General features: G+C 48.7%; 1 protein-coding gene across 1 annotated transcript in view; it reads left to right on the top strand.

Moving 5' to 3' along the window:
* DLEC1 (DLEC1 cilia and flagella associated protein) overlaps positions 1-16,133 on the top strand; it is a 53,129-nt gene that overhangs the window by 11,092 nt on the left and 25,904 nt on the right. Inside the window, exons 7-20 of the mRNA XM_056857135.1 lie at positions 1,897-1,978; positions 2,745-2,832; positions 3,471-3,644; positions 4,364-4,500; positions 5,453-5,545; positions 5,952-6,042; positions 6,941-7,103; positions 8,177-8,369; positions 9,558-9,616; positions 10,749-10,923; positions 13,411-13,504; positions 13,683-13,813; positions 14,839-14,997; positions 15,425-15,564. Coding sequence (XP_056713113.1) covers positions 1,897-1,978; positions 2,745-2,832; positions 3,471-3,644; positions 4,364-4,500; positions 5,453-5,545; positions 5,952-6,042; positions 6,941-7,103; positions 8,177-8,369; positions 9,558-9,616; positions 10,749-10,923; positions 13,411-13,504; positions 13,683-13,813; positions 14,839-14,997; positions 15,425-15,564 — 1,779 coding nt within the window. The remainder of the gene's footprint in view (positions 1-1,896; positions 1,979-2,744; positions 2,833-3,470; positions 3,645-4,363; positions 4,501-5,452; positions 5,546-5,951; positions 6,043-6,940; positions 7,104-8,176; positions 8,370-9,557; positions 9,617-10,748; positions 10,924-13,410; positions 13,505-13,682; positions 13,814-14,838; positions 14,998-15,424; positions 15,565-16,133) is intronic.

Genomic DNA, 16,133 nt, shown 5'->3' with positions numbered 1-16,133 from the left:
TTAATGCAAAATACGTGGCTGCTGCCCAAAATGGCATTCTAATGGCATTCCCCCTTCTAATAACTGGTTGTACATATTTCCTGTGTTCTGACCTGGGGGTGTTTGCGCTGTAAACCACGTCTGATCTTCAGATCAGAACCAGAGGATTACTTTTGTACTATTTAGGAATGGCTGAGCTGGCACTTTGTGTACCAAAAACTACCAAAACAGACTGTTAGCCGCTCTTGACCAGGATATAGAGCAGGATACGAGCTCAATAAATAAGCAAATAACACATCACACAGCAACAGCACAAGGCAAAGCAGCAAAGGAACAGATAATTATCATCCCCAAAACTCTGAAATCACCAGTTCTGACCTGTTGTCTTAAACCGCATTAAGGAAGGAGCCAATTAAATGTTCCTTGAAAGTGAGTTCCAGATGTTTAGGGGACATCACCGAGTAGCCTCTGTCTTGGACAGCCTCACAATGCACATTGGGCGGTGGGCAAATACAGAGCAGGGCCCCCAAAGATTATCTAGGTGAACAGGTAAGTTCGTAGGGTAGGAGGTGGTCATTGAGACAGCCAGCTGGTCACTCTTACAATGGGAAAAATGGGTGCCAGGTTATTTGCTGTCCATCCTGACTCCTGACCTATTGAAACAAGCCCTAGGAAGCCATGCTGCAGTCATTCATTCATTCATTCGTTAGATTTCTTCATTGCCCTTCCAAAGCTCGGCGGTTTACAATGCAATAAATATCACAACAATATAAAATTAAAAGCCAACATTCCAATATTACAGTATTCAGCACGATGAATCAGAGGCACCCAGTTGGCCAGCAGTTACACAGAGGGAGACCCTGGAGAGCCGCTGCCAGTCTAAGTGGACGATACTGTGCCAGTCTGAGTGGACGATACTGACTTTGATGGACCCAGGGTCTGATTCAGTATAAGGCAGCTTTATGTGTTCATGTGTTCAACAAACCAAACCAGTGGCCTAAATCTGGAGGAATGCCTGCCGGAAGAGTTCTGTTTTTCAGGCCCTGTGGAATTGAGATAAATCCCACAGGGCGCGGATCTCCCCTGGCAGAGCATTCCGCCAGGAAGGAGCTGCCGCCAAAAATGCTCCAGACCTGGTGGAAGACAGACGGACTTTACAGGGTCCCGGCACCCGCAATAAACCACTTGATAAAGAGCAACCATGGGGGAATATACAGGAGGAGGTGGGCCCTCAGACATACTGGTCCCAGGTCGTGTAGGGCTTTAAAAGGTAATAACCAACACCTTGCCTCTCACCCAGAACTCGATCGGCAACCAGTGCAACTGTTTCAATAGGGGCAGAGGGTAGGGGACCTGTGGGGACCCTATGAGGAGTTTCACACCTGCATGTTGCACAATGTTTAGTTTCCGTAATGATTTCAAGGATAGCTCCATGTGGTGTCCCAGCAATGGTCCCCTGCTGAGGAATATTTGTCCCAAAATAAATACTTTGCAGTGATTGCAGAAGACGTTCAGGCTTTGGGGGACCTCAGGAGGAAGACTTAGAGCACAGAAGAATTAGAGCACAGAGGAGAAACCAAGAATACATCTCCATGTGGTGTTTTGGTCTGTAGATGGAGTGCAGTTCTCATGGTTAAAGGGATCAAGGTAGGGCCTAAAGAATGGCCCCTGAACCGTTTATGCGTCAAAGAACCTGTGACAGTGAAGGAGCCAGTGGCAGGATCTCCAAGCAGAAGCCGGGGCTGCTCATAACGGGGGTCTAAGGGAGACCCATTTGCATTCGTCCATGTATTTAAACGTTGTAACATCTGGTGGACAGTCATAACATTGCAGTTCTGGAAGCCGCCTATCAGGGGGCATGAAGTCGCAGAAACCAGCTCTGTGCACCCTTACCATGCTCTTTTGGTTTTGTTCCAGCAGTTCTGATGCCGTTCCTATCTTTCTGTCAAACCCTCCGGCTGTTTTGTTTTCGGAGTACGAAGTTGGCCGAGTCTATGAGGTGAGACCTTCTTGTCGGGCAGAGGAAAGCTTTTTCTTCTTCGCCCTGCCTTTTCAAATTTCACATGTTCGTTTCTGTTTTTCCTTTGCTTCAGGAGTTTCCCCAAGTTCCTTTTTTTGCACGAATTGTATGTTTCAGATTCATCAGTAGCTTCAGTTCAGGGAGATCTCTGAAATGCTTTAATAAAGTTGGACAGTTGGTTTTACTGATGGAAGCTCGGTTCTCTTTTATCAGCACCTTTAGGGCCGAACTACACGTTTGTGTTTTTAAAAATTGGGTCCAGGTTCCTTGCACCACTCAGCTACTGCGGGGAATAGGTTTTTAAAAATAAAGGAGAACCCAAATGGGTATGGAACGGCCCTGCAGCGGGAAGAAGGGCTTCTTTTGTCCCGTCCCTGTCCCCCCTGCTGAGCCATTTTATGACGCAGAAATAGTCTGGAGTTCCTTTGCTGTTTTTGCTGCTCCATGTGGCGTATTCTGTGCACATGGAGCATCAAAATAAGGACATAACGCCCCCCCAGTGCTGTTATGCTGCAGGAAAAGCGCTTGGAGGGAGGCAGAACCCATTTGGGCTCGCCATTTCCCGCAGCTGCTGCATGGCTATGGGGAACCTGAATTGGATCCGGGGAAACTGGACCCTGCTCTTCAAAAACACGAATGTGTAGTTTGGTCCCTGCAGCCAGACTGCACGCCGATTGCTATGGTTTTTGAAGCGACTTACAGATGTGCTGTGCTGCCACGTTTCCTGACCTTTCCTCCTTTGTAGATGACCATTGAGTTACAGAACATGACTTCAACTTCTCAGAATTTTAGAATAATCCCTCCAGCTACAGCCGCCTTTGCCATCGGGTTGGGTGAGTTCCTTCTTGGTTTCAGGGAGGGCAAATTACTTGCACATTGATTTGCTGCAGGAGCTGGATTTCATGTCTCCAGGAGGTCGGTTCTTGCTCTGCTGAGTGCTCCATATCAGCCAGAAGAGCGAGAGAAAGATGCCTCTTCTGACTCAAGGCCATGCGGACTTACAAAATGGCTGCTGCAAGAGGCGGAGCCAATCACAAAATGGCTGCCGCAGGAGGCAAAGCCAACCACCGAATGAGTGGGTTATGCCTAACTTTAATAGAAACTCTTCAACATTTCAAGCCGAAAGATGTGTTTAATCGGGTGCCTTTTAAAAAACAAACTTACTGTTTTAAAGTATTTTCTTCAGTACGCACAGCTTTCCTTCAGTCACACAGTGGAGATCCTTGTGCTGTGGTGGCAGCCGCTGTCAAAGCAATATTTTCAAGGATCTGCATAGCCAATCATATCTCCAGTGGCCAGTCAGAAGCCAGCCCCACCCACTTTCTAAAACACTTGGTGGGTGCCAGGAAAGGTGTCATTGGGAGCCACGGGGCCCCCAGGCACAATCTATGGGACCCCTGATTTAGGGGATTACAGCCAGCGTGCAGCATCTTGTGATAATTTTTTTTCTTAATCTGTCCTTTTTTCCCAGGGAAATTTCCAGGGGAAGGCGGGAATGTCGCCCCCGGGATGAGCTGCTACTACACAGTCCAGTTTATCCCCGAACATCTAGCAAACTATGAGGATTACATATTGGTGGAGACGCAGTCCCCCTACCCACTCCTAGTCCCCTTGGAGGCCAGAAGACCGCCTCCAATCTTAACACGTGAGTAGAATGCTGTCCGTCTCCATGTTTTTCCATCTTTTGGTTTTAAGAGGTTAATCTGAAATTGCATGTCCAGAAAGGAACAGCAGAGGTGCAAACTTGTGGGTGAATTTCCGGGATCATTGTTTCCCAAACCTGGAACTGCTCTTGGTTGGTCCTCGCAAACAAACTGCACATGCGCAGGTTTCTAACAGGTTCGTAGAATTTGTGGTCGTGAATGACCTGCGAGCTGAAGGCAGGCAAAGGGGCAAAGGTCACAAGGGAAGGGCAAGCAGGTAGGCGTGAACAGTGCCTGTTCCACACCTGAATGTGCATGTAAAGTGCCGGCAAGTCGCAGCCAACTTGTGGCGACCCAGTAGGGTTTTCAAGGCCAGAGACTAACAGAGGTAGTTTGCCATTGCCTTCCTCTGCATAGCGACCCTGGAATTCCTTGGTGGTCCCACATCCAAATACTAACCAGGGCTGACCTTGCTTAGCTTCTGAGATCAGATGCGGTTTTAGCGAGAATCTGGAAAACGTGGGCAAACATGCAGAAACGCGCGGGGAGAGCAAGGCAACCTCTGACGTTGGGGAAAGGCACGCATAATCAAAAGGAAGGCCCGAGGCAGTCGGCGGGGGTGACCACGGGAAACACCCCTGCATAAACGGGCAAAAAACAGTCGTTATTGTCCTGCCGTTGTCCTTCGTTGCCTTTGATTTTTTGGTCGTTGCTGTTGCAGTGCCGGAGGTCTTAGACTGCGGAGCCTGCCTCGTGGGCGGAATAAAATTTTCAGAGTACCTGTGCAAAAACGAAGGGTCCAGCAGCGGGAAGTTTTGCATCATACCCAAGGGAATATGGCCGCCTCCTCACTTCCGGGTAAGTAAGCGGGCTTCGGAGAACTGGATTTCCTTCCCTCCTTCCCCAGGTCACTCCTGCTCGCGAGGGTATTCTTTAAAGCAGGGACTGGCACAGTTTTTTACCTGAGGCCCACATCGTAATCTTGGCCTGCTTTGGAGGGCTGCTAGGGTTAGAAACAGGGAGAACTATCATTCAAGCCCAAGCCCTCAAAAGAGGGCAAAGACTCTGATAGGGCCCCGTTTCCCACTCTGCTGCTCCTAAAGGTGCCCAGGTTTAAACTGGTATAGTGGCTAAGAGCGGTAGTTTGGAGCAGTGGACTCTAATCTGGAAAACTGGGTTCGATTCCCCACTCCTCCACATGAACGGCAGACTCTAATCTGGGGAACCGGGTTCGATTCCCCACTCCTCCGCATGAACGGCAGACTCTAATTTGGGGAACCGGGTTCGATTCCCCACTCCTCCACATGAATGGCAGACTCTAATCTGGAGAACCGGGTTCAATTTCCCACTCTTCCACATGAACGGCGGACTCTAATCTGGAGAACCTGGTTCGATTCCCCACTCCTCCATATGAAGCCAGCTGGGTGACCTTGGACTAGTCACAGTTCTCTCCGAACTCTCTCAGCCCCACCTACCTCATAGGATGTCTGTTGTGGGGAGGGGAAGGGAACGTGATTGTAAGCTGGTTTGATTCTTCCTTAAGTGGTAGAGAAAGTCAGTTTATAAAAACCAACTCTTCTTCTGTTTGACAGTGCCAAAGTCTGGCAGGCTGCTTCTCCCAACAAATTGTCAAATAGGGGCGGCATAATTTACCCATTTCTGCTTTAATGGAATTGTCGATACAGACTGTAACATAGATTTTAAAAACCAGACTCTCACTGCCTTAAACCATACAGAAAGGCAGGGTATAAATGTTTTGATTGATTGATTGATTAAATGATTATTCCTTTCCCCACCCCCTTTTGTGAAGGCTGTTGCCGTGTTAGGTTTCGTGGATCAAGAACCATTTGGGATCCAACCTGCTGTTTTTGAGCTGTTTCCAGGCCAGGCCGTAGTAATCGAGGTCAGTCACTTGTCTAGAATGTCAGCGGGTAGGGAGCGGCGTCCATTCCCTGTGGGAGGACATTGCAGTTTTGGGGGCTGCCGCAGGAAAGGCCCTGCTTCTCGTGGAGGTTAATCCCTACACGAGAAGGGCTCTTCAGCCAGGCTGCTAGAATAGAGCGCAGGGGCGGGGGAGAGGGTCATGCAGGGGAAGGAGTTCCCTGAGATAATCAAGGAACAAGGAAAGGCCCCGTGAGGGTGCACATCCTAGAGATCACTAACAGTGAATTCCCAGCACCTCCAGCAAACTACAGTTCCCAGGATTCCTTGGAGAAAGCTGTGATATTTAAATTGATAAAAAAATAATTTTGTAGTCTGGGCAGACTGTGGGTGCTTCTTGTTTCACGAGGCAAAGATTTCTCTTTCAGACGGCATTCTTCCCCAGTTTTCCCGGAGTGGCTTCAGTGACATACACCATTGTCTGCGACAATTGCCAGATCAACGAAATTACTCTGACAGGTTTGCTGCTGATATCTTTATGAGCTTAAATTTCAAACGGGAAGGATGTGGGGGGGGGGGGGGCTTTCTTGTCTACTGCAGGTAAGTCCTGCCGGCTGCCAAGCTCCTTGTTCTCCTGGCTTACATAGATAACATCACACCTTTGTATTCTGCATGTACTTAGACTACCACAGTGGATCTCACACGCTCCTAGAGATTTTTTTGTTGGCCATCATGCAATAGCTAAGAAATGAACAGAGGCTGGTTTGCCATTGCCTTCCTCAGCATAGCAACCCTGGACTTCCTTGGCGGTCTCCCATCCAAATATTAATCAGGGCCGAACCTGCTTAGTTTCTGAGATCTGATGAGATGGGGCTAGGCTGGGCCATCCCAGTCAGGCCTGGTAGAGACTACCCCCCACAATTCATCCACAGGTATGCACAGAAAGAGGGTAAATAACTCTCCTCACAAAACACATAAATACCAACGTGGTGTAGTGGTCAAGAGCGGTGGTTTGGAGTTCTGATCTGGAGAACTGGGTTTGATTTCCCCTCTCCTACACAATCTGGTGAATTGGGTTGGTTTCCCCACTTCTCCATATGAAGCCTGCTGGGTGACCTCGGGCCAGTCACAGTTCTCTGAGAACTTTCTCAGCCCCACCTACCTCACAGGGTGTCTGTTGTAGGGAGAGGAAGGGAAGGAGATTGTAAGCCACTTTGAGACTCCTTAAGGGTAGAGAAAAGTGGGGTATAAAAACCAACTCTTCTTCCACCCCTTCCTCTTCTTTCTCTTCTTCTCATTCTACATGCTTTTATCACCTTGATTGGTGTGATTCCGTACAAGGCATTCCCTGTGTTCACCCCAAACCCACAGAAGTCCACGGATGTCTTCGCCATCGATGTGCTTTTCATGTTTCTAGGGCTCGGGCAGCTGATCGGTCTGAGGTTTTTATCCGTCACTGGCGGAGAAGGCAGCGTCGCCCCGGGAGAACTTGTGGACGTTACGTCGCAGCACTTCATACGCTTCGATTCTGTGAATCCATGTTCCACGTCAGAGAAAACGCTGGTCATAAGAAACGTGACGTATGTATGACTCCAGTCCTGTGTGCCTGGAGTGGGGAACTTTTGTATTCTGTGTGCAGTAGGCCGAGCCACAAGCACGGTGGGGTTCTGTCTTTCCTTTTGTTCATAGAGGCTCCAATAGAAGGAGGGTGAATTGACCCCACAACTGCTTAGAATAGGATGTGTCGTTTATTTACAGTCATTTGACCAGCAGAATAGGATGTTCAGTCAGGATGCTCAGGAACAGAGTGCTGACAAGCCAGATCAGAGTTTTGGAGAGGGAGAAAATATTTCTCTCTTCCCCCACCATGCACAATTTAATAAACTACAGACTTAAATGCCTCTCTTGGTGGTGGAAAGAGCCATCAAATTGCAGCCGACTTACGGTGACCCTGCAGGATTTTCAAGGCAAGAGACAAACAGAGGCAGGTTGCCATTGCCTGCCTCTGCATAGCAAGCCTGAACTGCTTTGGTGGTCTCCCATCCAAATACTAACCAGGGCCAACCATTTAAGAGGGGAGTGGACATGTTCATGGAGGAGAGGGTTATCCATGGCTACAAGTCAAAATGAATACTAATCATGATGCATACCTGTTCTCTCCATTATCAGAGGAGCATGCCTTTTATATTAGGTGCTGTGGAATACAGGCAGGACAATGCTGCTGCAGTGGTCTTGTTTGTGGGCTTCCTAGAGGCACCTGGTTGGGTACTGTGTGAACAGATTGCTGGACTGGATGGGCCTTGGTCTGATCCAGCATGGCTTTTCTTATGTTCTTATGGGTACTGGTCATGATGCATCCCTATTCTCTCCAGGATCAGAGGAGCATGCCTGTTATATTAGGTGCTATGGAGCACAGGCAGGATAATGCTGCTGCAGTTGCTTTGTTTGTGTGTCTCCTAGAGACACCTGGTTGGCCACTGTGTGAACAGACTGCTGGATTTGGTGGCCCTTGATCTGATCCAGCATGGCTTTTCTTATGTTGTTAACCCAGCTTAGCATCCAAGATCTGACAAGATCAGGTTAGCCTGGGCCATCCAGGTCAGGGCAAAAAAATGTCTCCCTCAGCTACTCCCCCCCCCTCTTTTTTCTCCAGCCACGTGGATCTTCCATTTTTCTGGCAGATAATGAAGCCTAATCTGCAGCCTCTCGTGTTGGAAGGAGACATGGACCTTACAAAGATCAAGTACAACTTAGAGAGAGACTCGGCTTTCTCTATCACTCCTGCCATGGGAGTCCTGCATCCTCACACCGATCACCCATTTACTCTCCGCTACTTTCCTCAAAAGGTACAGCGGGTTTTAGTTCTTGACTCAGCAGCTCCCAGCATTTCCTTGTTATTATTTTTACTATGTGACATCCGTGCTAAGTAGCTTTTAGGATTAACTTCAATTGACTGGAACTCAAAAGCAAACATCGCTATTTATCCTATTTGAAACTTTTGTTTGACTCCTTTCCACAGTGTGCTCAAGGAGATATGTAATAAAACCTCATGTTGCACTAAGTAATTTTATCAGTTGTTATGGTCAGTGTGGTGCAGAGGAATTTTCTGTTGCCCCAGAAGGTTGGACCGGAAACAACAGGTTGAAATTCAGTTGAAAGAGTTTTCGGCTAAATGTTAGGAAGAACTTCCTGACAGTTAGAGTGGTTCCTCATTGGGATATGATAACCATGTTCAAGTACTTGAAGGGCTGTCATATAGAGGAGGGTGCCGAGTTGTTTTCTGTTGCCCAAGAAGGTCGGACCAGAACCAACGGGTTGAAATTAAAGCAGAAGAGTTTCCGTCTAGACATTAGGAAGAATTTTCTAACAGTTATTGCAGTTCCTCAGTGGAACAGGCTTCCTTGGGAGGTGGTAAGCTCTCCTTCCCTGGAGGTTTTTAAGAAGAGGTTAGATGGCCATCTGTCAGCAATGCTGATTCTGTGACCTTAGGCAGATGATGAGAGGGAGGGCATCTTGGCCATCTTCTGGTCACTAGGGGTTTGGGGGGGGGAGGTAGTTGTGAATTTCCTGCATTGTTCAGGGGGTTGGACTTGATGGCCCTGGTGGTCCCTTCCAACTCTATGATTCTATGATTCTATGAACAGGCTTCCTTGGGAGGTGGTGGGCTCTCCTTCTTTGGAGGTTTTTAAGCAGAGGCTAGATGGCCATCTGTCAGCAATGCTGATTCTGTGAACTTAGGCAGATCCAGACAGGGAGGGCAGGAAGGGATGAGTCAGTGCTTGGCTCTCGTGGCCCTTTCTTACATGCCCAGGGTAATGCTGATCACCACCTTGGGATCAGGAAGCAGTTTTCCTCCATGCTAGATTGGCCAGGGATCCTGGAGGGTTTTTGTTGCCATCTTCTGGCCATGGAGCAGGGGTCACTGTGGGGGGGGAGGTAGTTGTGAATTTCCTGCATTGTGCCAACTCTATATGTCCATGATTCCATGATATAAGGCAGCAAAATTAATTATTGCTTCTTTGCGTTTTTTGCAGCTGAACGAATATCACAGTGTGCTTCAGATTGTTCTAGAGAACATCCCAGAACTACCTAGGTAAGCAGAAAAGCACGAATGGCCAACGATCAACATCTAAAAATGCCTCTCTTTTGCCAGCACCATTGGAGTTGGGTTGTTGCTGGAGAATAAGTCTCTCCATTATGTGATTTCTGCAAGTTTTACCCCTCGCCTGGGCAAATAACAACGGCAGGGAATGAATTTAGGTGGAAAAGTGGCACACCGGGGCGCAGGGAGAGATTTAAAAAAGATACTCCCCCCCCATGCCGTGGACCTAACATGAATTGGGAGGGGGCCTCCACAGTTGCCATGGACTAGTGAAAGATCCGCAGAAGATCTGTTTCTTGGAGCAAGGGCTTTAGCTCAGTGGTAGAGCCTGTGCTTGGCATGCAGAAGGTCCCAGGTTCAATCCCCGGCATCTCCAGTGAAAGGGACCAGGCAAGTAGGTGATGTGAAAGACCTCAGCCTGAGACCCTGGAGAGTCGCTGCCGGTCTGAGTAGACAGTACTGACTTTGATGGACCAAGGGTCTGATTCAGTATAAGGCAGCTTCATGTGTTGATGTGTTCCTTTGCAAACAAGTGGAGGAGAAAAGAAGGACCTCCCCTCTCCAGCTGTGCCCAGCGCAGGAGATGGGCATAGGTCAGAGGGAGGATTTGAGACCTGTATGACAGTGAACTCCTGGTGACCAGCCTCAGCCTATCGGCAAGAAATCTTATTCATGACCCCATGTTATGACATGTTTGCACAACAGAAGCTTCAGCATGGTGTAGTGGTTAAAAGCGGTGGTTTGGAGTGGTGGATTCTGATCTGGAGAACCGGGCTTGATTCCCCACTCCTCCACATGAGCGGTGGACGCTAATCTGGTGAACTGAATTTGTTTCCCGACTCCTCCACATGAGCTGCAGAGGCTAATCTGGTGAACCGGGTTGGTTTCCCCGATCCTACACATGAAGCCAGCTGGGTGACCTTGGGCTAGTCATAGTTCTCTTAGAGCCCTCTCAGCCCCATCTACCTCACAGGGTGTCTGTTGTGGGGTGGGGAAGGGAAGGTGACTGGAAGCCGGTTTGATTTTCCCTTAAGTGGTAGAGAAAGTCGGCATATAAAGAACCAGCTCTTCTTCTTCTTCTCCTCCTTCTCTGTTTTGTGCTTCTAATCTCTCCTTCGCGCAGTCTGCAAAAACAGAAGGAACACAATGACTACGGGGAAATCCGAGAAGAGGACGTGATTGCCCTGGAAATAGACATCAAAGGGCAGACGGAACCGTTTCAGCTCCTTTTAGAACCCTACTCCGTTGTCATCCCAGGAGAGCATTACATTGGTGTAAACATCAGGAGATGCTTTCGGGTGCATATTCTTCTGCCCCTGCCGTTGATGCTGTTGGGGGTGGGGGTGGGCTGCATGGATTCTGTGCCTCAGGTAGCTTTCACACAAAAAGTATGGTATTTGTTTGTGGTGCTGTCCTGAAAAAGAAGTTTCTAACCCTCATGCTTATTGCTTAAACCAGGGGTGGGGAACCTTTTTCCTGCCAAGGGCCATTTGCACATTTGTAACATCATTCGGGGGCCATACCAGGTGTAGATCTTCCGGTGGGGGGGGGGAGAGGCTAGGGTTGCCAGGTCTCCAGCCACCACCTGGAGGTTGGCAACCCCAGGGCACACCACGCAGAGAAGGCCTGGAGGGCGCCCCCGCTCCCCCCCTCCCCGGCGGGAGGGCAGCCAGCGGTGTGCCTGAGCATACGAGGCCCCAGGGAGGGCTGCCCTGCACCGTGCCTCCGCGGCAGGGCCCCAGAGCTCCCGAGGGCCACAAAAATGTCCTCGGGGGCCGCATATGGCCCCCGGGCCTGAGGTTCCCCATCCCTGGCTTAAACGGCTATAAACTCAGAATGAGGGAAGCACAATAAATCGTGCAGTACTGGAGTTTTGGATCCAACCAGCTTTTCCATTGGTGAAAAAGGATGGAGAGGGTCCTCCTTGACCCCCCCAAAAGGCTGTGCTGGGGATTGTGAGACTTGCATGGACAAAAGCCACCTGGGATGGGGACTGGAATAAGGAAGGGAATTGCCCAAGGTTGAGTGAAAAAGTTGGCTGGATCCAACCCTAAGTGAGAACATGCACACATGAACTTGTATCATTTCTCCCAAGAGCTTGGTTTGGGTTACAATCCTTATTTATTTATTTATTTATTTACTTATTTACTTATTTGCTTATTTACTTATTTACTTATTTATTTATTGAATTTCTACCCCGCTCTTCTGGGCTGAGGAGTTGCAAAATGTGTCTTTTTTGGTTTTTTTACTGTGTATTTATTAGGGAGGAGCCCTGTGGCACAGAGTGTTAAACTGCAGTACTGCAGTCAAACGCTCTGCTCAAGACCTGAGTTTGAGCCCGACGGAAGGTGGTTTCCGGTAGCCGGCTCAAGGTTGACTCAGCCTTCCATCCTTCCGAGGTTGGTAAAATGAGGACCCAGCTTGCTGGGGGTAAAGGGGAGATGACTGGGGAAGGCACTGGCATACCACCCTGCAAATAAAGTCTGCCTCGTAAACGTCAGGATGTGACGTCACCCCATGGGTCAGGAATGACCCAGTGCTTGCACAGGGGACCTTTACCTTTATTTAGTAGGGAATACAGTTTATAACATGAGCAGCGATATTTATTTATGTGTAATGTATCGCTATATCACAGTCAGCAGGCAAGGGTTGCATCTGTCTGTTTTCACCCCCTGAAATGCTTCATTGGTTCAGGCAGGAAAGATCTTGGAAATCTCCCATCAGGCGAGCGATGAGCTGAATTTAGCCATTTCAGATTAGGCAAACCCGGTGTTTGGATGTCAAAATCCTTACAGGTCTGATAAAAATGGGAAGGTGTACACTGACAAGAACCATTTATAATAATGATGATATCTAAAGTTCCTGCCTAAGCTCTGTTTTAGAGAGCCAGCATAGTGCAGTGGTTAAGAGCGGCAAACTCTAATCTGGAGGACCGGGTTTGATTCCCCACTCCTCCATATGAAGCCTGCTGGGTGACCTTGGGCCAATCACAGCTCTCTCTGAACTCTCTCAGGCCACGCGGAGGCAGGCAGTGGCAAACCACCTCCGCATGTCTCTTGCCTTGAAAAGCTCTATGGGGTCTCCATAAGTCAGCTGTGACTTGAAGGCCCTTTCCACCACCAAGGTTTGTTTCAGAGGGTAGAAGAAGAAGAGTTGGTTTTTATATGCCGACTTTCTCCACCACTTAAGGAAGAATCAAACCAGCTTACAATCACCTTCCCTTCCCTTCCCCACAACAGACACCCTGTGAGGTAGGTGGGGCTGAGAGAGCTCTAAGAGAGCTGTGATTAGCCCAAGGTCACCCAGCAGGTTTCATGTGTAGGAGTGGGAAAACCAACCCGTTTCACCAGATTAGCCTCCGCCGCTCATGTGGAGGAGTGGGGAATCAAACCCGCTTCTCCAGATCAGAGTACACCGCTCTTAACCACTACACAACGCTGGCCATGTTGTTGTGCAGGAGAACAGTTAAATTCGAGTCCAGTGTCACTTTAGAGACCAACAAAATTCTCGGGATATGAGCTTTCGAGAGCCAGAGCTCTCTTTGTCAGATAAGGGAGCGTTGCCTCTTGAAAACTCATACCCCAACAATCTTCTTGGTCTTGAAGATGCTACCGGACTCGAATCTAGCTGCCTAAGATTTGGTTCTCTCCATGCCTCGATTTCAGTGGCCTTAGACTGGAATAACTGCATAGGGTTGCCCTGTCCATCATAAATGGTGGTTTAGTTGGTAAACCAGAAGTAAGGATTTGTGGCGCTGATTGTAGCTTTGACGTTTGAATTTTCAGATGCATAATAACAGCAAATCATCCGTCAAGTTTGTATGGGGGAAAATCAGTGACTGCGACATAGTTGAAGTTGAACCTCATGCAGGGAAGTTAGGTAAAGTGCTTTTCTGTCTCTAGCATCTAAAACCTGCACAGTTAAACATCACTGGTTGCTGTGATTAAAAAAAAAAATAACGCCAGCTTGTGCTTCGGTTGATGTCATGGGACAGCGTTTAGGTTTTATTTATCTGTTTTCAGAGAGATGTAACAGGTTCTGGTTTTTTTCCTCCTAGGGCCAAATGAATTCCAGGACTTTGAGTTCATTATATCAGGAGGGAAACCTGGACATTCCGTCCATTCCCTGCCCTGCAAAATCAGCCACTGCGCAGAGCCGGTTATCTTACACGTGGAAGCTGATTTTAAGGTGCGAAGCAGCTGCAGATCCCCCCATGTTGTTCGGTTCTGCTTCAAAATGTTTTGGCAGGGCAGGGACCGAATCCTTTCCACCCCACCAAAGCACCAGCATGAATTAGAACAACCAGAAGAGCCTCTACAATCCACTCTGAGCTCATGAAGAGATGATATCACCTCTCCTTTGGGTGCTAGAGGTGCGATCGCCTCTCCCTCGGGGGTCTGAGGCCTTGCGAATTCAGAGAGTGAGTTAGAGCAACTCCTAGACTTCCAGGTGATTTTTCTGGAGTTGGTCCAAATTTTGTTTTGGTTCCATAGCTATTCCTCTCCTCATTCTTGCTATTTAATATCTGTGTTAACTGGGGATTGCACCAGTCAAAGATGAGAGGGGCTGTGGCTCAGTGGTAGAGCATCTACTTGTCATGCAGAAGGTCCCAGGTTCAATCCCCGCCATCTCTAGTTAAAGGGACTAGGCAGGTAGGTGATGTGAAAGACCTCTGCCTGAGACCCTGGAGAGCCGCTGCCGGTCTAAGTAGACAATACTGACTTTGATGGACCCAGGGTCTGATTCAGTAGAAGGCAGCTTCATGTGTTTATGTGAGAGCAGCCCTGTTGGATCAGGCCATCTAGTCCAGCAACCTGTTTTTCATTGTTGCCAACTACAGACAGTGGACAAACAGGGTATGGAGACCACGTTCTCACTGCAATTTGTTGGCAAGGTTAGTTGCCATTTATGAACCCTGCTCGTCTTGTTTTAAGCCGTCTTTAGCAGCCGTCTCTGCATTCTATGGTAGTGAATCCCATACGTCATTCTGTCTGCGAAGCATGCCCTCTACCACTGAGTATGGTCTTGCTGCTTACTGCTTTTTATCTGTTCTCTGCCCACCAGACAAAAGTTGAAATGCAGTCTCCATCCCAGTCTCTGACATGGTGTGGGGTTTTAAATAAACGTGAACATGCAGAATATTATTGATCGGGCATCACCTGTTGGGCACTCAGTTTAATTATCAGCCTGCTTGTTTTATTTGCCAATCCCAGGGGCCTCTTCTTTCCATCAATGTCCCATCACTCAATTTGGGCCTGGTGAAACTAGGAGAAGCAGTGTTGTGCAAGTTTGAGATAACCAACCTCAGTCAGCTGCCGGGAAGGTGGAAAATGCAGGAAAGTCCCGCTAGTCTCGGTGAAAGGAACGAAGAGGTAAGCCGGCCTAAGAACTTCTCAGACTTGATCATCCGCTGGACCGGTCAGTGAGGTTACCGGGTCACAACCTGGATATGTCCTCCCTCCACTTGCCTTGTCCAGATCATGCCTTGCTGAGCCAGGGCTTATGTGTGGGACTCTCGCTGCGAGGGGCTCTGAAAAAGGGGGGCGTGGCTCAGTGGTAGAGCACCTGCTTGGCATGCAGAAGATCCCAGGTCCAATCCCTGGCATCTCCAGTTAAAGGGACCAGGCAAGTAGGTGATGTGAAAGACCTCTGCCTGAGACCCTGGAGAGCAACTGCCGGTCTGAGTAGACAATACTGACTTTGATGGACCAGGGGGTCTGACTCAGTATAAGGCAGCTTCATGTGTTCATGTGACATCTGTCTGCTCAGCTACATTGGCTCTCATTTTCATCTGTGCAGGTCTCTCCTTTCACAATCGAACCGCCCAGTGGAGAATTGGGTCCTCTCAGCAATTGCACCGTGACAGTTTTGTTCAGAGCCTACGTCTGTCAGAGTCTTCAGACTGTGTTAGAGTTGGAAGTGGAAAACGGGAAGGGAAGGTGAGGGAACGAAATGAAGTAAATCTGTTTATAGAATCATAGAGTTGGAAGGGACCACCAGGGTCATCTAGTCCAACCCCCTGCACAATGCAGGAAATTCACAACTACCTCCCCCCCACACACCTCAGTGACCCCTAGAAGATGGCCAAGATGCCCGCCCTCTCATCATCTGCCTAAGGTCATAGAATCAGCACTGCTGACAGACGGCCATCTAGCTTCTGCTAAAAAACCTTCAGAGAAGGAGAGCTCACCACCTCCCTAGGAAGCCTGTTCCACTGAGGAACCGCTCAAACTGTTAGAAAGGTCTTCCTAATGTCTAGACGGAAACTCTTTTGGTTTAATTTCAACCCGCTGGTTCTGGTCCGACCTTCTGGGGCAACAGAAAACCACTCGGCACCATCCTCCATATGACAGCCCTTCAAGTACTTGAAGATGGTGATCATGTCCCCTATTCCATCCTCCCCGTAGTCCGTTGGCTGTCTGGAATTGTGCGGTTGGATAGAGGAGGGCAGGAAAAGTTCTCTTCGCTTTGGTGGTTCCTTGGACAGAAAACGGGAATGCTGTGGGAA

This window comes from Euleptes europaea, chromosome 11, assembly GCF_029931775.1.
Source record: "Euleptes europaea isolate rEulEur1 chromosome 11, rEulEur1.hap1, whole genome shotgun sequence".
NCBI classification, from domain to species: Eukaryota; Metazoa; Chordata; class Lepidosauria; order Squamata; family Sphaerodactylidae; genus Euleptes; species Euleptes europaea.
Note: the sequence above shows the minus strand (reverse complement) of the source record. Positions and strands in the feature narration are given on the sequence as shown.